Source organism: Mauremys reevesii, linkage group 1, assembly GCF_016161935.1.
Source record: "Mauremys reevesii isolate NIE-2019 linkage group 1, ASM1616193v1, whole genome shotgun sequence".
NCBI classification, from domain to species: domain Eukaryota; kingdom Metazoa; phylum Chordata; order Testudines; family Geoemydidae; genus Mauremys; species Mauremys reevesii.
In genome coordinates, this window is record NC_052623.1 from 332721083 (window position 1) to 332744945 (window position 23863).

General features: G+C 43.5%; 1 protein-coding gene across 4 annotated transcripts in view; it reads left to right on the forward strand.

The window, feature by feature from the left end:
- The window catches only part of COG5 (component of oligomeric golgi complex 5), a 324671-nt gene that overhangs the window by 265177 nt on the left and 35631 nt on the right, over positions 1-23863 (forward strand). For all 4 annotated transcript variants that reach the window (XM_039516771.1, XM_039516790.1, XM_039516780.1 and 1 more), the window contains 4 exons: positions 12005-12115; positions 14537-14599; positions 15409-15512; positions 18317-18554. In XM_039516771.1, coding sequence (XP_039372705.1) covers positions 12005-12115; positions 14537-14599; positions 15409-15512; positions 18317-18554 — 516 coding nt within the window. The remainder of the gene's footprint in view (positions 1-12004; positions 12116-14536; positions 14600-15408; positions 15513-18316; positions 18555-23863) is intronic.

Sequence of the window (23863 nt, forward strand, 5' to 3'; positions counted from 1 at the left end):
GCCACAAGTACTCCTGTTCTTCTTATACTGTAGTTTTACATTGTTAGGAGAAACCTGAGATTTGTTCTGTTCTCCATATCTTAGAATATCGGTGGTTTCTGAAAGATTCAGGGTTATCTTTGTCATGGATATATTCGTATAGCAGCTATTGTTATTTATGGATTTGAGGTTGTTGGATCCCTTCTCACTCTTTTGTTATGAGCTCTTTTAAAAAAAAATTTTTAGATCTCTGAAACTTATTCTCACCTGTCTGGAACCTCATAAACCCTTGGCACTTGAATTTAACTTTTACCTTTTAAAACTCTGAGAGATTACCTACTCTTTTTGCTAATGGCTCTTTTTGTGGCCAGGACATCAGCTGGGAGACAGAATGAGTTGCAGATGCTTATGGCCAATTCTATTTATACTGTATTCAACAAAGTTAATATGATTTTAAAACCACACATAAAATTTTTGCTTTCAGTGGCAGCAGATTTTCTTATAAATAGGTAAACTGATGCCAATAAACTCTTTATTCTTGCTAGAGAAATTACACAGGGTGAAATTTCACAGATCAGATGATAAAAGGGCATCTTTTAAAATCACTAAACCTAATTGTAAATCCTCCCAATTATTTATAGTTTATGGGGAGAAATTGAAGGACCTAGCCCTAATGAATCAGAAGCTTTCTAAATGGATTATATGTTTTATAATAACTTGTTATGATCAAGCAGAAGTCCAAGTACCGGATGGATTAAGTTCATTCTATAAGAACATGACCATCAGGAATGTGTCTATTCTTGAAAAATATCAGAAGAACAATTGGAGTTCAAGTCATGCTTTCACAAAATATTATGCTGTTGATCCTAGAGCTAGATCAGATGCACTGCTTCAGTCTTAGTTTGATTAAGCTCTCTTCAGCACTCCTCCTAGATTATGATGCTACTAGTTAGTCCTTTAAAGAGGGGATTTGCAGAGGTAGTTTATGATGGAGAAAGAAAGCAAATGGAGTTCTGTAAAAATACCATCTGTGGAAGATACTTGCTTCAAGGTCTTAGCTCTTTAATATGAGACTGACTGTGCCTCCTTGCTCAGGTTTTTTGACCCTTGAGGTCAGTGGTAGCAAGACAGAATGCAAGCTAGCCCCTCTTCCCAACTCACTGTCAAACATGGTAGGGGCTATTATTCACTTGAAATTCAAGTTAAACAAAGTCCTAAACTCTTGAAAAGTTTTATCAGAAGGCTGACTTTTTCCTACAGAAAAAGACCAAATTAGTTAGCATTTAGTATAGTGCCAGACAGAGAACTCAAAATTCCACCCATGTAGTAAACTAAATTCTTTTTTCATTACTACCCGTTAAAAGCAGGAAATTAATTTTAAAAAATCCCATAGGACATATCACAACATAATGCAATTCTGTAAGTTCCTGCATTGCACTACAGAACCTACCAAAATGCAGATTCACATTTCATTCAATTTGCAGTATTTCATTCGTTATCAGTGACAGAAACCAAGGCTCAAATTAGGCAAAAGTTTCTTACTGCATTATTCAGGTACATCATTAAAATGTAAAAAGTTATTTATCAGTTATTCTGTCTTTTCTTGCACAGGTCTTTGGTCTGTCATCTGCTCCATGTATTTTCATGACATGCTTAGTGGTGATAATAATAGCCTACCTGCATAGCACGGTAGTGCATGTGTTTCTCTAGATAAATAAAGTGGCTGATTGAGGACATCATCCCAAAGGGTTTCAGAAAATCAGTCTGTGTGATCACAAGCATGTTGGAGTCATGATAAATGACCCAGAGTACCAATTTACCCGGCAACAAATGGAGTACGTAGAAGCCCCACTAGACACAGATCAACCCTCGAAGCCTTCCTGCCTCAGGATAGGATCCTAGAAATCCCCAGTGCATCAGCAAGGATAGACAAGAGACAGCAGCTGACAGTTCATACCAAGCAACAAATGTTGGGGCTTATGTCCCATGGATCTCAGTTGTCTTGTAGCATGTCTCCCTAAAGGCAGCCTCAGTGAACGGAGTACTGCTGGGTTTCAAATGTCATTCACTGTGGTAAAGATTTACCGGCTCAGTGCTTCAAACAACTGATAGTTTATAATCTACAAGGGCTCAGCAAATCCTTCTATTGAAATAAGTTGATTATTTGAAAAAACTAAAAAAAATGAATAATTTTAGAAAAATAGTGTTTTAAAGCATTTTTTGTTGATGTCTGTCTAGTTGTGCACAACAGTTGCTGAGCGCATGAGTTGCATGTTCCTACAGAAAGGTTATTTTTCCTATATCAGTTCCCTGAAGTCATCAAGAGCTGAGGAGCCATTGCCATGTGGTTTCAAAATGTCTAAAAGCCAAACTGCATCAGGTAGAGAGAATTTTCTCTATCTGTGTGGGTCCAATTTTAAAGTTACTTCAGAAGACTCAGCTCATCCTCCAGCAAGCACAGCTTGATGGGGCAAGTCTAATTACAACTGACTAAAAAAATGCATTTATCAGAAGGTTTGTTATTCTTCCCAGTTTAGGTGCATTTCCTGCCTTGTTGATGACGATTGAGCACTAAATGGCTGGTAAAAGTCTAAACCGTAACTTCAGAACACTGATTTACCACCTTTAACTCAAAACAAGTCTGTTTTGTTATTAATCTGTGAAAATGTTGGTCTCAGAGCAAAATTCTTAAAATCAGTCAGGTCTCTTGAAGTTGAAATATCAGTGAACCCAGATTACAGGAAAGAAAAGAACTGCCGACATATGAGGCACCAAGTTTACTTCTGCTAGTCTGAGGATAGTTTTTGGAGGCCAGACTATTTCTGAGGCATTAGGAGAAGGTACATTTTTTCTCTTTGAAAAGATGTGAGAAACCTCAGTTGAGATGGAGTCTTAATTCTGGAGAATTTGGATTGAACCGATTTTGTTGCAAGAAATGTGGTGGATAGGGACTCAAGACAGACTAGTTGTAATACTATATCACTACATACTTGCATGTGAATGAAAAGTTGCCTAAAATTAATATTTGTAGGATGTTAGTTAAATACTGGCTAATTTAGTCATACCATGTGTCATCGTGTAGGTCACCTCCCTCATGCCCCCTTGCGCCCTTCCTCAATCTCTCCTTCAGAAGACTTAAACTCCACTTAAACTCTTTGCATATTTAGCAACTTTGAACCCTTGGGCTAGGTTTATTAGTATCACAAAATATTCAAAATTAAAGTTCTCAAATCCCCATTTAGTCCCCTAGACTTCCTGCTGGGGGTCTTTCAGGCCTTCTCTGGTTAGAGCTGTTTCCCTGAAAACTCAAAGTTCCCTACTAGAGGCTACTTACTCCCATCAGCCATTGACTCTGCTTGTTCTTCTTCGAGTGCTTGCTCATGTCCATTCTATTGTAGGTGCCAGAAGTTTTCCCCTCAATGGTATCCTTAGGGGACCGGCTCTGGCACCCTCTGGAGTGGTGCGTGTATGCCACGGTATAAGGGTGCTACTGGCTTCCCCCCGCCCTCAGTTCCTTCTTACCGCCAGTGATGGTGCTGGAATGTCTTCTTGCTTCGGCAAGCTACTTCTCCTACTGCACCACAGTGGTGGTTTGATTGTATATAGTTGTTTTAAGTAGTTTAGGTAATAGTTCCCTTAGTGTTAGTAGAAAATAGTTAGTTAGATAGTCCCATATGGGACTTAGCCTTGGGATGGGGCATGCCCTGGTCCACAGGCTTCAAACCTTGTGACTGCTGCAAAAAGTCCATGCCAGTCAGCGACCCCCATAGAAGCTGTTTGAAATGCTTGGGGGAAGCCCACAAGAGCACAAGTGTCACATTTGTAAAAACTTCAGGCCATGTACCAAGAAGGAGCGGGATATTCGTTTCCAAGCGCTCCTTATGGAGTCAGCCCTTGCACCAGCCTCAGAGCTGAGGAGATTGGACTCTGCACCAAGCATCATGGCCTCGGTGCGGAGTGCGCCGCCAGCACCGACATCCAACCAATGCTGACGCTCATCTCCAGTACTGGCTTAGAAGCAGAGAAAGGGGCCGGTAGGGGATGTTCTCCTGGAACCCGTAAAGCGAAGGAGAGAGCCGGAGGAGAATAAAGACCCGCAAGGGGCAGCTCGTTGCCTCCGGTTGGTGGCCAGGACCCAGTGGTAGATGAGCTGTCGAGCTTGGCTCGAGACCTGCCCGCCACCCTGGTTAGTGGCAGAGACACTCAGCACCTGACACTCTACACCAGATACCTTTCAGGCCGCTAAGGACATATTGTCCCTTCTGGAGCCGCCCACCCCAGCCTCGGAGTTGCCCTGTTCGAGGGGCAAGCCTGCCATGGGCCCCTTCCAATGGTATCCATCAGTGTGGCACCACTCCCCGCTCCGGGGAGTGCCCCAACAGCACTCGCCCGAGCAGCGCCACTAACCCCCAGATGTGGGTTCACTTACCTGCCAGAGTTCCCAGCGTCGGTCCCCCTGACTCCAGGCAGCGCTCTTCGGGATCATGGCATTGAATGCCGGTGGTTGGGCGCAGACCTGCGGAGGCGCGCCGGTCCCCAAAGCCTTGGTACTGGGAGCATCCAAGCCGGTCTCCCAGTTCAAGGCACCATTCTGGAGGTTCCAAACGTCGGTCCCCGGAGCCCCGTCACTGGCTGTCAGAGCGCTGGTACGGATCACCATGAATGTGTCAGTGGTCTCCAAGACGTTGATCTTCTTGCTCCTGCTCCAGGTCTGTGGAGTGGCAACGCTCTCTAAGCGTAAAGCGTAGATCACCGGGATACCATCAAAGATCTGCTGAGTGCCACCGCATGTCACCGGACCCACGGCACCAAGAGCCATCACGGCAAGTGCATGAGGGAGTAGCAAAAATTACTAAGGCCCTGTGGCAGACACCCTCCTCCCTGCCCCTAATCACCAAATGGACAGAAGGAAAATACTTTGTTCCTGCTAAAGGATATGAGGATTTGTATACCCACCCTGCCCCAAGCTCGCTAGTGGTATCAGTGGCCAGTGAGCATGATAGGCAGGGTCATTTGATGCTGAAAAATAAGGAGGTGAAGAAGATCGATCTATTTGGTCGAAAAATTTATTCTATTTCAAGCCTCCAACTGAGGGTGGCCAACCATCAAGCCCTGCTCGGCTGCTATGACTTCAGTATATGGCAGTTGATGGCTAAGTTTGCAGCCTCGCTGCCAGAGGAGCCCAGGAAAGAATTCCTAGCTATCCTCGACAAGGGCATGGCGGTGGCCAGAGCAGCCCTCCGGGAAGCCTCGGCTGCTGTGGACTCTGTGGCCTGGACCATAGCTTCGGCCATTTCGATGAGGCATGCGTCTTGGCTCCAGTCGTCGGGGGTCTCGATGATGGTCCAACAATCCATCCAGGATCTCCCATTTGATGGCCTAGCCCTGTTTTCAGAACAAAGAGATGCTAAATTACATGGCCTGAAAGATTCGAGGGCCACCTTGTGCTCCCTGGGCCTCTACATGCCAGGCCCGGTGAGGAAGCAGTTTAAGCTGCAACAGCCCCATAGATTTGGGAGCCAGCCCTGTTCAGAGCCCTGTCCTCAGCACAGTGGCAAGGGGCTATACCCTCCATTTCATTTCTATACTCCCCTTCCACCCCCCCTTCCTCATCCCTCTTCAGACACCCTTCTCATAAGCATCTGCCATATTCAGGAGGTGCAAAGCCTCCTATGAGTGGGAGCGGTGGAGGAAGTCCCTGAGCACCAAAGGCGAAAAGGGTTTTACTTCCACTACTTTTTTTATCCCAAAGGCCAAAGGGGGCCTGCCCCCCATTCTAGACCTGCAGAATCTCAACAAATGTCTCAAGAAGTTGAAGTTCCAGATGGTCTCTCTGGCCTCCATCATTCTGTCCCCGGATCCTGGAGACTGGTACGCCGCATACTTCCACATTTCAATTTTCTCCGGCCACAGAAGGTTCCTGCGCTTCCTGGTCGGGTCAGTGCATTGCTTCCCTTTAGCTTAGCCTTGGCGCCAAGGGTGTTCACAAAGTGCATGTCAGTAGTAGCAGCCTATCTCAGATGTCAAGGTATTCAGATCTTCCCGTACCTCGACGATTGGCTCATAAAGGACTGATTGGAAGGACAGGTTCAGCACAGCATCGAGATGTTACAAGCCACCTGCGAAGCACTGGGCCTGTTGCTAAACGAATAGAAATCAACATTGGTTCCAGTTCAAAGGCTAGAATTTATCAGAGCAGTCCTAGACTTGACCCAGCCAGAACCTTTCTGCCGGAGGCCAGGTTCAGGGCAATGTCGGAGCTCATTGCAAGTGTCGCTGCCCACCCACTCACTACTGCCTGGGTTTGCTTCAGACTTCTAGGGCACATGGCTGCCTGCACATATGTCATTCAACATGCAGGGCTCAGGCTTTGCCCTCTTCAGTCATGGTTTACTCCCTGGCCAGACATCACCTGAACAAGATCCTTACGATTCCGCCATGGATACTTACTGCCCTGCAATGGTGGTCTGACCCGGCGATGGTACTGGAAGGTGTGCAGTTTGCAAGCCTGCAGCTCATGGTCTCACTAATATCAGATGCGTCTGACCTCGGGTAGGGGGCACATCTGGGCACACTGTGCACGCAGGGCCTATGGTCCAGGGAAGAGCTTGCGCTTCATACAAACATCAGGGAGCTGAGGGCCATTTTGCTGGCTTGCATAGTGTTTCTTCCCCACCTCTCTGGTCGGGTGGTGCAGGTGCTGATGGACAACATGGCTTCCATTTTCTATGTCAACAGATAGGGAGGAGCCAGGTCATCGGTCCTGTGCCAGGAGGCCCTCTGTCTGTGGGACTTCTGCATCCAGCATGCGATCCACCTGGAAGCCTCGCACCCTCCCGGTGTGAGGAACACGCCGGCAGATCACCTCAGCAGGTCCTTCTTCTCTCACTGCGAGTGGTCTCTTCACTTGGAGGTTGTCAGGACGCTGTTCCTGAGGGGGGGACTCCCTGAGTGGACCTGTTCACCACCAGACAGAACAGGAAGTGTCATGTGTTCTGCTCCCTGCAAGGCCTTGGCAGAGGCTTACTTTCCGATGTCTTTCTCCTGTCTTGGTCAGGGAACCTACTTTATGCCTTCCCACCTATTCCGCTAATCAACATGGTCCTCTTGAAGAATATGAGGAACAAGGCCTGGGTCATCATGATTGCCCCAGCTTGGCCACACCAGCATTGGTTCGGCATGCTCATGGACCTGGCCGTAGTGCCCCCACAGACACTTCCCATCCACCCGGATCTACTGTTTGCAGGACCATGGTCAGCAACTGCACCTGAACCTTGTGTCACTCCACCTCAAGGCTTGGATGCTGCATGGCTGAACCCAGAGGACTTGGCCTGCTCTTGTCAGGTGCAACAGGTTCTCCTGGAGAGCAGAAAGCCCTCGACAAGAGCCACTTACCTGGCAAAGTGGAAGCAGTTCTCCTCCTGGGTGGTGGTGCGGAATATCTCCCTGATCCAGTCATCGCTGCAGTGCATTCTAGATTACCTGCTTCACCTAAAGCATCAGGGCCTCGCCCTTTTCTCAATCAAGGTTCACCTGGCAGCCACATCGGCCTTCCGCCCTCAAGTCCAGGGTAGGTTGGCTTTTTCATGAGACATGACAGCTAGGTTCCTGAAAGGCCTTGAAAGACTGTTTCCACCAGTGCGGGACCTGGTTCCTCAATGGGACCTCAACCTGGTCCTTTCCAGGCTCACGGGCCCTCTATTTGAGCCTATGGCTTTGTGTTCCCTTTCCCACCTCTCATAAAGGTTGCATTCCTTGTAGCCATTACCTCAGCAAGATGAGTCTCTGAGATTAGAGCTCTTACTTCAGAGCCCCCATACACCGTGTTCTACAAGCTTTCCCACTGAAGGTAGTGTCGCACTTCCACGTCAACCTTCCTGTGTTACATCTGAAGCCTCACACAAATAACGAGGAGAGGTGCCTGCATACTCTGGATGTCAGGCAGGCATTGGCTTTCTACTTAGAGTACACCAAGTCCTTCTGCAGGTCGACTCAGCTCTTTGTTGCAGTAGCCGACAGGATGAAAGGTTGTCTTCCAGTGTCCTCTCAGAGAATTTCAGCTTGGATCACCTGCATCCGCACTTGCTACAAGTTAGCGTAGGCTGTGCCCCCTCCAATAGTGAGGGCTCATTTGACAAAGGCGCAAGCATTTTTGACAGCTTTCCTGGCACAGGTCCCTATGCAGGACATATGCAGAGCTGTGACATGGTCCTCAGTGCACACATTCACAAATCATTATGCTATCACTCAGCAGGCCAGAGATTATGTTGGTTTTGGCAGTGCTGTTTTGCAATCGACGTGTCCATGAACTCCTACCCACCTCCGGTGGTACTGCTTTGGGAGTCACCTACAATGAAATGGACATGAGCAAGAAGAAGAAAAGACAGTTATCTTTTTCGTAACTGGTGTTCTTCGAGATGTGTAGCTCGTGCATTCCATGACCCTCCCTCCTTCCCCATTGTCGGAGTGTCTGGCAAGAAGGAAGTGAGGGTGGGGGGAGCTGGCAGCACCCCTCATACCGTGGCATATGTGCGCCACTCCAGAGTGCACCAAAGCCGGTCCCCTATGGATACCACTGAGGGAAAAACTTCCGGCACTGGTGCATTGGGGAGCACACTCACCTACAATGGAATGGACATGAGCAACACATCTCAAAGAACATCAGTTACGAAAAAAGTAACTGTATTTTTCTCTCTGACCATCCCTAAGAATATAAGAACATAAGAAAGGCCGTACCGGGTCAGACCAAAGGTCCATCTAGCCCAGTATCTGTCTACCGACAGTGGCCAATGCCAGGTGCCCCTGAGGGAGTGAACCTAACAGGCAATGATCAAGTGATCTCTCTCCTGCCATCCATCTCCATCCTCTGACGAACAGAGGCTAGGGACACCATTCTTACCCATCCTAGCTAATAGCCATTTATGGACTTAGCCACCATGAATTTATCCAGTCCCCTTTTAAACATTGTTATAGTCCTAGCCTTCACAACCTCCTCAGGTAAGGAGTTCCACAAGTTGACTGTGCGCTGCGTGAAGAAGAACTTCCTTTTATTTGTTTTAAACCTGCTGCCTATTAATTTCATTTGGTGACCCCTAGTTCTTGTATTATGGGAATAAGTAAATAAATTTTCCTTATCCACTTTCTCAACATCACTCATGATTTTATATACCTCTATCATGTCCCCCCTTAGTCTTCTCTTTTCCAAGCTGAAGAGTCCTAGCCTCTTTAATCTTTCCTCATATGGGACCCTCTCTAAACCCCTAATCATTTTAGTTGCCCATTTCTGAACCTTTTCTAGTGCTAGAATATCTTTTTTGAGGTGAGGAGACCACATCTGTACACAGTATTCGAGATGTGGGCGTACCATGGATTTATATAAGGGCAATAATATATTCTCAGTCTTATTCTCTATCCCCTTTTTAATGATTCCTAACATCCTGTTTGCTTTTTTGACCGCCTCTGCACACTGCGTGGACATCTTCAGAGAACTATCCACAATGACGCCAAGATCTTTTTCCTGACTCGTTGTAGCTAAATTAGCCCCCATCATGTTGTATGTATAGTTGGGGTTATTTTTTCCAATGTGCATTACTTTGCATTTATCCACATTAAATTTCATTTGCCATTTTGTTGCCCAATCACTTAGTTTTGTGAGATCTTTTTGAAGTTCTTCACAATCTGCTTTGGTCTTAACTATCTTGAGTAGTTTAGTATCATCTGCAAACTTTGCCACCTCACTGTTTACCCCTTTCTCCAGATCATTTATGAATAAATTGAATAGGATTGGTCCTAGGACTGACCCTTGGGGAACACCACTAGTTACCCCTCTCCATTCTGAGAATTTACCATTAATTCCTACCCTTTGTTCCCTGTCCTTTAACCAGTTCTCGATCCATGAAAGGACCTTCCCTTTTATCCCATGACAGCTTAATTTACGTAAGAGCCTTTGGTGAGGGACCTTGTCAAAGGCTTTCTGGAAATCTAAGTACACTATGTCCACCGGATCCCCCTTGTCCACATGTTTGTTGACCCCTTCAAAGAACTCTAATAGATTAGTAAGACACGATTTCCCTTTACAGAAACGATGTTGACTATTGCTCAAGAGTTTCTCTCTCTCTGCAGCTTCCTGCTGCCTTTTGTAGGGGGAAACAGGTGAACCGTATTCAAGTGTGGCTATTTCCTAACTAGGGTTGGCTGGCCCCAGGCCTTAAAGAAGCAAGTCAACCTGTTACACCATGCATTTGCTATTTTGATGTTTATGTTGAGTGCTCAAATCCTTAGAAGAACTATGAGTTAAAGCAATATTCTTCCTTTAATGAAGATTTATTGTGTTATATCATTTTAAGAAGTGTTCTCTTGTTATGCTTGTGCTGCATGTTTTCAGAATGTTCTTTTAATTTTTACTCGTGTATATTTTTGACTGTCTATTTTCTGAGCAGCTATGAATAGGTTATTTGAATAGATTTCAGTAAAGGTCACTTACTGTTTGTTCTGGGGTTTTAATGCCTTCTTGCTGGAGGGTCTTAAGCATTGGGCTTATTTCTCTGGGACTTTAATTGAGTATAAACTTGTGTCTTGGAATATATGTAGGTGATAACAGAATCATAGCTCAGTGACGTTGTGTATTAATAGTATTCCTGCTGTAATTGCTTGACAATCTTTTTTTTTTTTTTTTTTTTAAGATTCACTCAATCAGTTTAAACCAGTGTAGTTCTTTTAACAGAATGTTGTGTTTCTGTACCTTACTGGGTGTATAAGAAAATTTCTAGTTATGTTTCCAAATTTGACTTTATTTTAAATAGTAAACATTCCCTGTGATATCCTTATGGGACCATAGTTAAATGGTCATATGTCTGATCCTTGTACTTTAGGATTTCAGCATCATTTGTATGACCAAGAAAACATCCTTCATGTACTTTAAATGTGAAGGGACAGTGTTCTCTATTTTGGAGTAAATTTTGATTTTGCTCTGTGGTGATTTATGCAAGGACTCCCTTTAATGTTAGGAATAGCCCATGACAACCTCTCTGTAGCAGAGTGCAGCTGGCCCTCCTGGCTCCTGTCTCGATTATGATCAGATAAAGTCACTCAGAGACCCTCGGATTCAGGAACCCCTGGTGCTTTTATTTACCAGTTTGTGCTCCCACCACCTTCACACCATACAGCATACAAAGTTCTGTGCCTGAACCTGGGAGGGAAGGGCTTTCTCCCTGCCTGCCTGCACTCCCTTGCTCTTCTCCGTCCCACCACCCTGGCTTCCTTCTTCCCAGCCTCTTATATAGCCCTGGGCTAATTGGGCTGGCAGCTGGCTCTCATTCCCCAATTAGGGCAGGTTCTTTCCAGCCAACTCCACTTTTTTCACTTAAATGGGGCTGACATAGCAGGAGGCTGATTCTGCAGTCTTTCTAATCAGCACCCTGTCTCACACTCCTATTCTTTTTGTTTTGTTTTGTTTGTTTTTTGTAATTTATCACATTTATATTTCTTTATTTGAACTACTAATGTGTATGTCATTCTAAAAGCATATTTTACAACAAAAACCTGCATTTGAAGGGAGAAGCTTGGCTAATGGTTAGAGTAGGGAATTGGGAGACGGGATACCAGCATTCTATTTGCTGTTTTGCCACTTACAGTGTGCCCTTTGACAAGTCACTCTAATTACTGTCTCAGATTATGGAGGTGGGCAAACTGCTGAGACCCTGTGTCTCCAAGTGGATTGGTTTGGCAGCACCTGTTGGAGGAACAGAGGAAGGAGATAGCCCTTGCTCCCTGCTTGTATGAGTCTTCTGGGACCCGGGGCTGAGTGAGTGTGTGTGTAATATGTATGCATGTATATCTCATGGGTTAAATGGAAGATATTGTCTTCTACAAATGACATACTACTTCTTCTGCTCTGAATAGTAAAGACAACACTCAACTTATCTAATTTTACTTTTTTAGTTCTCACTTTATTTCAAGAGAAAGGAGTTGACGTTCTGATAATACTATTTTTAAAATCACTTGCTTATTTATTTTCTTAATGCAGCTGTCCACCCAAGGTGATGCCAGCCAAGTGATTGGACCCCTTACAGAAGGACAGAGAAGGAATGTGGCTGTAGTGAATTCACTGTACAGGGTACACCAGTCAGTGCTGAAGGTAAGCTTTCAGCGATACTTAACTTCTTGCCATTCATTTTGATTACATTCTTTGCTTTTTCTTAGGCTTAGTCAGCCTTGCATTGATGAGAACTTATACAAATACGTTTTAAAGATTATTTGAACAGCAGCATAGAACAAAGTTTGTGATTTGTGCATAAATGAGGCTTGTGTTCAGGGCCGGCTCTAGGTATTTTGCTGCCCCAAGCAAAAAAAATTTTGGCTGCCCCCCACCCTGGCCCTGGGCTCTCACCCCCCCACCAATGCCCTCCCCCACCCGCACCCCTGCCACCCCAGCGCTGGGCTCTCCCCCCACTCCAACCCACCCGCACCCCTGCTGCCCCAGCCCTGGACTCCCCCCACCAGTGCTGACTCCGCCCACTCCTTCCTCGCTTCCAGCCAGTCCAGCACTGGGAGGGTCGGGGTAAGCGGCGGGTCTCCCGGGCCGCACCTCAGCCCAGGGTCCCACCAGCCAGGGCTCCCGCCTCCAGGACTGGCCAGGCAGGGAGCTGAGGAGCCCGGGCAGGATAGCCCCAGAGGGAGCGGAGCCCCGGAGAGTGGGATGTGGGCCCTGCATGGCAGGGCCCCGCCCTCTATGGCCCCGCTGCTGCCAGGGGCGGCTCCAGGCCCCAGCACGCCAAGCGCGTGCTTGAGGCGGCATGCTGCGGGGGGCGCTATGCCGGCCGCAGGAAGGACGGCAGGCGGCTCCGGTGAACCTCCCGCAGGCGTGCTGCGGAAGGTCCACCAAAGCCGCGGGTCCAGCGGACCCTCTGTAGGCACACCTGTGGGAGGTCCACCGGAGTTGCCTGCCGCCCTCCCGGCGGCCGGCATAGCACCCCCCCGGCATGCCACCGTGCTTGGGGCGGTGAAATGTCTAGAGCCGTCCCTGGCTGTTGCTGCTGCTTCTGGCCGCTCTGCAGCAGTCCCTGGGCAGCTCGGGCCACTTCGCTCAGCCCTGGCTGCGGTGCTGGGGGGTGGCCACCCTGCTGCACCTGCAGGCGACTCTGTGTGCCCCGCGGGGTGGCCCCCAGCCTGAGTGTCCCCCGCTCAGAGCCTGCCCAGCCCAGCCACAAGGTGTGGGCGCTGCTTCCCCGTGGCATGAATCGCAGTAGCCCCAGGGTGCCCCCTGCGCACAACGCGCTGCTGCTGCCAGGGCTAGCTCTAGGCTTTTGCCGCCCAAAGCAAAAAAAAAAAAAAAAAAAAGATGGCCAGAATGCCACCCATGAAAATGTGCCACCCCAAGCATGTGCTTGGTTTGCTGGTGCCTACATACAGAGAGCATGAAAAGGTGGGAGTTGTCTTACCAACTCTGAGAGGCCAATTAAGTATGAGAAAAAAACTTTTGAAGTGATAATCAAGATAGCCCAGTATAGACAGTTTGATAAGAAGTGTGAGAATACTTACAAGGGGAGATAGATTCAGTGTTTGTAATGGCTCAGTCATTCTTAACTGTGAATTTAATGGTCTATACACTATTTTAAATTAGATAAATATAACATGTTGATAACTGTAAGGAAATTGGTGGGGTGTTTCCAGGTTTGATCCTTGACATCTAGTCCAAATGCTACTGTAGCTGGGATTTGAGCAATTATTTCAGGTGTAGGATTTTAACTTACAAGGAATTCCTGCTATTATTTACAGCTGCACAGCTCTCCATAAACCCCACGCACATCAGTAGGAGAACAGACCATTTACCTTTTATCATGTTGTGTGTCTCTTACTTCAAGCTGCAAATCTTGGAAATTAGAGATTTCAAAATGAATATTTGGCATAAGGAAAAATTAAAGGTCTATCCAGATGTTGTTGAACTGATGGGAATTGGACTTTTGGCTTCAGTAGGAACTGAGTGCGGCTTCATTGCATATCAAGAAAGCAAAATGACGGATAATGAATTCAGGTGTATTCAAATGTCAGTGTTCTCCATACCATGTCAACCATAATTATTCTGGAGCATTGGCAAATATAGATGCTTCATTTTGGACCAAATTGGGTATTGTTTTTGTTTTTCATAGTTTAAAAATGTTGTGACTGGATAACTATGCAGTGACAAGCTGGCATTTGCATCTTCAGATTGCCCTTGAAAAGTAGATGCTGCATTTCAAAAATCCCTCCCTGGAATCAGAATGTTTTTGTTAAAATATTATTTTGTCACTATGATTTACCAGCTGAACTTTTTGGGCTGCAAAGTGCTGTTAAACACTGTAAGAAGGACAAAAGTATTTTTTGACAAAGTGGTTTCATATTGTGGAATTTTCTAACTTTTAAAATCTTGTCCATCTATAACACATTTGTTCGTTATTTATAAATATGGCCAACTTTTGTTTCAGTAATAGCTAAAAATGTTTTCAGTCCAAACAAAATTCTGGGGTCATTAATCATTCACTAAGCTTTGACTATTTTAATAGTTGTTTACATATTTTAGGTAGTTTCCAGCCAGAGTTCATTCCCGGCAGCTGCTGAACAAACTATAGCTACAGCCTTAAAGGTAATTGAATGTCAACATGCTATAAAGTTAGATTGAATGTTTGTTGTATTTGCCATACTTCCAATGGGCACTGTAACTTAACTTGTGAGTTTTGTCTTGTTCTGGCATTTTTTGTCAATATGGACCTTACTTTCTGGCCAAAATATGCATTAATTTCAAATTCTCTGTAATTTGTACTTCCTCTAACTATTTGTGGATGAGTAGGCTATTTTGATTTAAGAAGTATTTGTATTTGAGAGTTCTGATAGTCTGATGATGCTTGGAACCCATACATCTGCTTTGAGAATAAATGTAATTCCCTACAATCTTCACTCAACAAGCACTGGATCCTCCACTCCCTCTTTCCTCACCAGTTTGGTGCTTTTGTCTCTCGGGGTGATTAGTAACCTTGTACATCTGGGTTTCTGTGGTGATGGCTGTCTGGACCCATCCCTCTATATTCCCTGTCTTGAGTGATGATGACAAGTAGAGGACAGGAGGCATGCCTACAGTAGAGAGGATAATAGGCTTATGTGTGTGCTTAAAATATGTATCTTTATATACAGGGGATGTCAATGTGCACCGCCACTGTGAAATAAAGTAGTAATAGTAAAGTGGCCTTTATTTCTCTACCTTACTGAAATGGTTGAACAAATTAAATGTTGTAAGACTTCCATTTTCCTTTCCTTTAAATGTTTCCAGTATGGATTAAAAGGGCAGCTGTAACATAAAGGAGGCAAATGTCTGTATTAAATTTATCTTAAATTTTGGTGGTGTCAGTATATGTACTTTTTGTTCATTACTGATTTCGTCCTCTCACTTTATTTTAGACAATCTATGATCTCATGGGTAGTGCTGTGCAACCCCTACTGAACTCGGTAGGAGACTCAGTGGAGGCCATTATCATCACTATGCATCAGGAAGATTTTTCTGGGTAATCAGCCACTATCTTCATAATATGGCATTGTCTTGGTGAAGTATATTGTATATGCATAATATACTGTTAATACCACAGTGACCTTTGCAACGGGATCACTTGTCTGGAAGCTCATGATACTTGATTGTCTTTTTGCACCGAAGGCAGCAACATGGCTGGCCATTGAACTGAGTGGCCAAAATCATATCACACTTGCCTTTGTCCTTTTATTTTGGTTATCTTAAAGTAAAATTTGTCAAAAAATTTCAGTTTTTTTAAGTAAGAAGAGCTTTATTCAAAACCAATGTTTTTGTGAACAGTTTTGTTTTTCAGAAAAAACTTTGTGGCTTTTTTATCTAAAATTTTCGTAGACATTTTTATCTACATTATAAACTCTGAAATGGTTATTAAAATGTGTTTAGTGAAAATGGATTTTGGTAAATAAAATATTCTGATAACTGTTTTCAATAACCTTTTCTGTAAGGTTTTAGATTAAAATTCCCATTAAAAAATTAAGTGAAATTTTTTTTTTTAAATAATGATGGGGGTCAGTTTTGAGCCTTATAAAATGAAAACAGCTGCAAAATTTAAAAAAAATTTGCATTTTCATTTTTTGACCACTTGTATTACAAAATGTATAAGCAAAGTAAGCAGTCATGGAATAAGAGGGAAGGTCCTCTAATGGATCGTAACTGGTTAAAAGGCAGGAAGCAAAGGGTAGGACTAAATGGTCAGTTTTTACAATGGAGAGAGGTAAACAGCGGTGTCCCCCAGTCATCTGAACTGGGACCAGTGCTGTTCAACATAGTTATAAATTATCTGGAAAACGTAGTAAACAGCGAGGTGACAAAGTATGCAGATGATACAAAAGTATTCAAGATAGTTAAGTTCAAAGCAGACTGTGAAGAGTTACAAAGGGATCTCACAAAATTGGGTGATTGGGCAACAAATGACAGATGAAATTCAGTGCTGATAAATGCAAAGTAAAGCTTATAGGAAAACATAATCCCACCTATACATACAAAATGATGGGGTCTAAATTAGCTGTTACCACTCAAGAAAGATCTTGTAGTCATTGTGGATAGTTCTCTGAAAACATCTGCTCAATATGCAGTCAGTCAAAAAAACTAACAAAGTTTGGAACCAATAAGAATGGAATAGATAAGACAGTAAATATCATAAATCCATGGTACACCCACACCTTGAATACTGCATGGAGTTCTGATCGTCCTGTCTCAAAAAAGTTATATTAGAAATAGAAAAGTACAGAGAAGGGCAACAAAAATGATCAAGGGTGTGGAACAGCTTCTGTATGAGGAGAGAGAAAAAGACAGAGACTTTTCAGCTTGGAAAAGAGATGACAGAGGGGGGATATGATAGATGTCTGTAAAATGATGAATGGTGTGGAGAAATGAATACAAAGTATTATTTACTCCTTTACTCCATTCACATACCACAAGTCACGTAATGAAATAAATAGGCATTAGGTTTAAAACAAACAAAAGGAAGTACTTCTTTACACACTACACAGTCAACCTGTGGAACTCACTGCCAGGGGATGTTGTAAAGGCCAAAATTATAACTGGATTCAAAAAAGAATTAGATACATTTCTGGAGGATAGGTCCATCGATGGTTGGTTGCCAAGATGGTCAGAGTTGCAACCCCATGCTCTGGGTAACCTTAAGCCTTTGATTATCAGATGCTGGAATTGGGCGACAGAGAATAGATGATTTGAAGGTTTCCCTGTTCTGTTCATTCCCTTTGAACCATCTGGCACTGGCCAATGTCGGCACTGGGCTAGATGGGCCATTGGTCTGACCCAGTTTGACCATTCTTAGGAGGAGGTTGATTTTGAATAGACTCTCTTGGTTTGGAAAGCCCTTCATGAAGAGAGACGTAGCTATATTTGAGGCCTGCTATGAGAGCCTGGTCCTGGTGGGTATGTGCACTCTGACACCATTTATCTTTATCCACAGACACAAGTAATGGTGAGCCATAGTGGGTGTTATTTGGTTCCCCTGCACATCTTGCTACAGTTCATCCATTCTCCTTTCTTAAAAAAATAAATAAAATAAATCTGTTGAAAACAGTATCTTTTCAAAGATGTTTTTCCCTTTTGCTTTTCCACTTGGCTTTTACAATATTTTTACCTGCTGCAACCTTTCCTGCTGCTGACATTAGCACACACTCTCTGGTTTGATCTTTTGATTCAGACTGTGGACTAAATCTTGCAAGATGTTATGTGCCCTCAACTCCCATTGACGTCTGGGAGGGCTCTACAGCCTGGCTATAATTCAAAGAGAAAGAGAGCGATTACTGATTACCATGTCCTATATCTTGCAGGGCTCTGTTTCTTCACTGATTAGAAGAGAGTGCCTATAATCCTGGGTGTGGGACTTGAACAATCTAAGAGACTAATTCTGTGCAGAGATTGGGCTTGGGACAGACTGCACTAGTAACCTTGTGAGATGTAGCTTGATATTATGTGATCTATTAGAATATTATACAAACAGCTGGGACACTTAAATTTGGGAGCTGGATTTAGAGCTTTAAACTCCAGGCTGATGGAGGGCCTGCAAGCTGGATAGGAGGGGGTGGTTTCCTCTATCTTGTGATGGTAGCAATGGTAGATCAAGAGATCTTTTAGACTTCAGTCCCAAAGGGATTTACACACTCCTTTGTTCCAAGCAGAAATAGGATGCAGAAATTCATGCCACCAAAGGAAAATTACTACATGGGATAAGAAGAAAATTAAAAAGAAACGAATAACTTTTAGTTGTATTATAAAAATGGATTTAGCATCTTTTTTCATTTTTGGCAGATCATTATCCAGCTCAGGAAAACCAGATGTCCCTTGTTCTCTTTACATGAAGGAACTACAGGGCTTCATAGCAAGAGTCATGAGCGACTACTTCAGACACTTTGAGTGTTTCGACTTTGTCTTTGACAACACAGAAGCCATTGCTCAGAGAGCAATTGAACTTTTTATTCGCAATGCCAGTCTACTGAGACCCCTTGGTGAAGGTGGGAAAATGCGACTTGCTGCTGACTTTGCACAGGTAGACTTAACCAGGGCTGGCTTCCATTTTGTTTGTTTCCCTCTTTTAATGGAAACATGTAGATACTTGGTAAATATGCACTTTTGTTTTTCCTTTGCAGCTGCCTGTTGTCTATACAACTTAGTTGGGTCTGCAAGATTTCATCCTGTGAGAAACTGAATCTTGAGAAATTTATCCTCTAAATAATTAATGAGGTCCGTTCTCATCATAAGGCAAATTCAGTAAAGCCCTATACCTTCCTGTCAAATTATTGGTGAATTGAAATTCATCAGCATTTTGAAACCTTTTAATACAGAACAATAGTCTCAGTGCTAGATCCATCGTTTGCTACCACTCCCCCCACGCCACCTTCCTGTGAGATGGTTTTCCTTTCTTAATTGCTTTGTCGCACAGTGCCAGCACTGATTATGGTCATGAACTGACCTACTTTGCAGTGTAGTATACAAATAAACATAAACAGAGTGTGAAAGGCCTGCACCTTGCTGTGAATACTGAAAGAATTACAGTGTTGGTCTGAGGTTCTGCTGGTGACATAGTTCGTTTCTCTGTTTCATATTTTTTGCCTTAACTTATATTGGACTGGTGAACTAAGCACAATCAAGTAGATAATTCCAGTTTCCAGTGAACTACTTCCTATTTTCAGATGAAAGCATCTTAATAGTAATACAGTGCAGAGTGAACCTGTTAAGGAACGTAACACAAATATTGAGCACTTTGATTCTAGGTCAGTTTCAGGGTATTCGTCCTTATTTTCAAAGCTCTAAGGAGCAGCTTAAGATCCAAACATTTCAGAGACAGGCTCTGCCTCCAGCTGCATTCAACAGGGGCCTTGGCTGACATAGCTGAGGGTCAAATCCAAGAAGGCTGGTGACAGAGCGTTTCATATAGAGCCCTTAGTTGTGGAACTGGCTACCACTAGGGAACAGGTGGGACCCAGGTCTTGTGGCCTTCAAGGCTCATTGCTTCATCAAGCTAAACTGTGTAATGGCCCCAGCCACATGCCACTGAATAAACCACCTGGATTCACCGACTAGTTTGTAGCATCACAATCCTTCAGCAAGAAAGTTAATGTGAGATTTTCCATTGACTTCAGTGGGAGCAGGAAAAGGGCCAGAATGACCTAAAATGTGGGGCGAGGAGGACAATTGATTCCTTCTCCTGCATAAATATTGATGTACTTCTTAAATTCAGTATTTATATCTGATGTTACAGTATAGAGTGCCATATATATATGGCACTCTATACTGTAATATATTATTATTATTATTATTATTATGAAAATACCCCCTTCCTTTATCTTTCTAAATGCATCTTTTTTATCAATCAGGTTACAGTAAGAGTTGCCTCTTATCTAAAAGGCAGTGGTATGTTGTTACCTCAGTGTGAGGGGGTTTACACACTGTCTCTCACTGTGTTATCTGTACTTACTGAATGTGCACTGGAATGAGTTCTCTGATATCTATGCTTTTGTGCTGCAGGAGAAGATTTTAAACTAGACCTACAATTGCTTGGTTCTGAGTCCTTCCTCTTTCCCTGTCTAGCTGCCTTGTGTTCCCTTCCTCTCCTCTTTTCTCCCCCTTACCTCCTCTCCCTGTTTAAGTTGTACATGTAACCAGAAATAGCTGGATGCTGGTCATAGGCTGGGCCTCCCCTGCTGCTGCTCTTAGCTGCTTTTCAGCTTTTCTGGTGGCAGCACTTCCAACCCAGCTAGCGAGGAGGCCTGGCAGGGGAGATCTGATATACTGGGCCATAGAAAACTTTGTGTAAAAATAAAATGCTTGGTGCAATGATACTCTAGTATGGATCTCTCCCTTCTGTTAGCATTGCAAGCAGGGGGGAAGATCAGCCCTACCACCTATCAGCAGTCAGTTCAAGTCCTCCAGTATATATATCACCAGTGAACTGAGAACCTCTATACAATCCCCACAATGCCACATAAAATTGTTGCGTTATAAAATTGTGTATTATAGATGCTCTCTGGCACTTTGGCTAATTGTGTGACATGCTGGCAGATATACTCATGAGCACTTTCAACATGAAATGTTCTGTAACTTGTGTGCTTCTGAACATCATTTAACATAACACTCAAGATGCATCTTAATGCTTAAAAATATTTGCAATGCTGCAGGATTATTGTCCTATATTGTACCACTTACTGGAATTCCTATGATTTAAAAGTGTGACAGCATTCAAGGGTTGAATTTGCCTGCAATTCATGCTGACTTAGAACTTTTATAGAAGCCATCTGCACAAGATCCAAGAATGAGACTACTGTTAACTTAAGTACTGTTCATTTCTGGACCAACATATTTGGTTAAGGTGGAGTTTTTGAAAAAATAAAAATCATTCACTACCATGGATGCGCTGCTAAGCTTTCCTTTCACTTTTAGAACTAGTTAAATTGGAAGTGGTTTTTCTGGGGTCAGTCGAGCCCTCTTAGATGACATTTTCTTGACATTTATATTTCCAATGAGGTATCAGCTGGGCACTGGAGAACCTTTTGACCTGCTCATTACTAAGAGTTTTGTTACTTTGTAACAAAACCAAGGCCACTTGGGTTACAGTGACCTCCATGGATCTTAGACACACTGAGATTCAAAAATATGCTTTAGAATCATACATTGCCCTTTATATGGCATGCAACTGTAAATGATTGATAGAGACAATACAGCAGAGAACAAAATTTAAACATTATACATTCTGAATTTATTTCTAAGAAACAAGGATTCCTCAATATTTTGGCATAGAAATTGATAGTCTGCTGAGATAAAGTCCTAAACTCATAAGGAATAATGTAGACAATGAGAATAAAAATAACAACAGACACAAACTAGGCTAAAAATTGCAAGGGCCATCAGTCCTCATGCTACACAACATAAACTGATCACCAGATGGAGTCAGACAAAATTTTCCTTCCCTTTAGGGTATAATATAACAACAGTTAAGTGCTATGTATGTATACATGGTGAAGCATTTACAAGAGACCACACTTGTTAGACAGCCATCCCAAACATAGTGGTTACAATTGTTTTCCACCATTATTGTCGCAACCAATTTTTCTTGGTCCCTTTATGATTCATTGTAGTTATAGTTCTATAAATCTTCTATTTATTGTGCAGTTTTTGTTTGTTTTATTGTATTTCTAATTCTTGTCCAGTGCGCCAAGGGTTGCTACAGGGCATCATGAACTCTGCTGACATTCTCTATATTCTGTATCTTGTCCCATGGAACATTTTGATTTGGTTGAACCAGTATTTTCTGATGGAAAATGTTCTAATGGAAAAATTTCAACCAATGCTAGTTTTAAACCTTCTGAAGCATCTAGTGATATTACTCCATTTTGCTAAGATTTCTTTACAATTTTGTGAAAGTCTGCACATTTAGTAGCTCAAATGAAGCTGGATATTATTGATATTATGGAATTATATTCATTGTAGATAGGAGACAAGGAGCAGTATTTATTTTTAAGATCGCTTTGCAGCCCATAAAGAGGATTTGACTAGATTCGCAATGTTTAAGAGATTATTTTAAGGATTAAATCAGTGTGGAAGGAGACTCTGTTAATAAGATTAAAGACCAATTTTAAGTTGTGACCGGTTATTTGGTAATTTAAACTAGAGTTGCAGGAATTGCGTGTAGGTGAAAGTCCAAGGGGACTATTAGTTTGTGGGGTTGCTTGTTTAGTAAAGTTCATTCTTGCATCCAGTAAATCCTAATTTGGCACTGTGGTGGGATATATAGAAACCACATGCTGGGCCCAAAGGGCTTAAAAGGCAGTATTGAGTCCAGGTAGGCTTGCTCCTACAGGCCTGATGAGCATGCTCCAGCTGGAGGAGTGGGTTAAAAGGAGCTCAGAAGCCCAGGAAAGGGATGGTGGACAGGCTGCAGGAGAGAAGAATCCTTCTTCATGAAGTCAGACAGAAAGTGGACCCTGAGAGAGGACTGCATAGTGGGTAAGGCCCCTAGGCAGTGCCTTCTCTGGCCTCCTTCCACTTTGAGAACCAGCAGGTCTTGCAGGCCCTGCTCATTTGGACTTTGTGAAACTATTCACTGTTTGGACTATAGGGGCCAAGTCCCAAACTGAAGGAGCACATAAATGGGGAGTAGCAGGGTGGCAGATTTAGGTTGTCTATGGGGAGGAACCTGTTGGGTTTACTTCCTACAGTGTGTTGACCTGGGACCCAGTGGAGAGAGAGGGACCAGGTCCCCCTACCACACCCTACTAAAGGGCAAAGGCCTAGATGCAGTGGGGAAGCCCAAATGCTCCTGGCCTGGGACAGGAACCAGGCACCACTACCATCCCCTCTGACAGTGAAACAAGGGGTTGGAGGGCAGGTGCACTAATCACTAGGCCACCTGGCCCTCCAAGCACCCTATCACAGACACTAGAAATGATGGGGATGCACTGTGATCTTCATAGCCAATTATTCTAAAGGAGAATTGAATAATAGGAGGACAATATGGTCCCTCTCTTTAGTAAAATAATCAAATAAAAAGATGGTGTCTGTTGCATAAAAGAAATGATTATTGCAAGGTCAGTGCTAGTAAATACTAGTACAACCGAGATACTTTTTTTGTACTGGTTAGCCTGTGTGGGGTGGGAAATGGGTACACTGAAAGACACTTAACCTTTCTGTGCCCAATTTAGCTGTAAAATGGTTATTTATTAGTATATTTAGTTATATCACATGGCTGGTGAGGCTTAATTAACATTTTTAAAGAGAGTTAAGATCTTCAGATCAAAAGGGGCCGGATGAGTGCAAAGTATTTTTATTTATGCAAGAAATCCTTCCTTGCTAGTCTCTTATGATGGAAGCTAAGGAACCATTAAGCTTTAATCAGGGTTGCTGTGCAGAAAGGCAAAAACTAGTTGGACTAAAGTATACTTAATGTTTGACGCTCTCTTTTGCTAGAAGAAGGAAATTATTTTTAGTATGCAATATCTTGGAGGTGTTTCACAGCTGAAAAAATTACTTTAAAAACTTATTGTTTTAGAATTGTTACGTGGTGGAGAAATTCAATTCTACATTCCTTCATGGTCAGCTTTTTTCATATAATTTAGAGTTCTTCTTCAAGCGATGGTCCCTATCTGTATTTCAAACGTGGGTGCGCATCCATGCCATGCGCTGGAGCTGGAAGTTTTTCAGCAGCAGTGTCTTTTGACTTGCATGGTCACCTTACATCACTACATGCTCCCTGTGAGGTTATAAGAGGCTGTGCAGAGCAACGTGCCCTCAGTCTCCCTCTTACCACGTGGTTGGAATTAGAATCCTCTCTTTGCGCTTGTAGCCTCTACAAGAATGACTGTC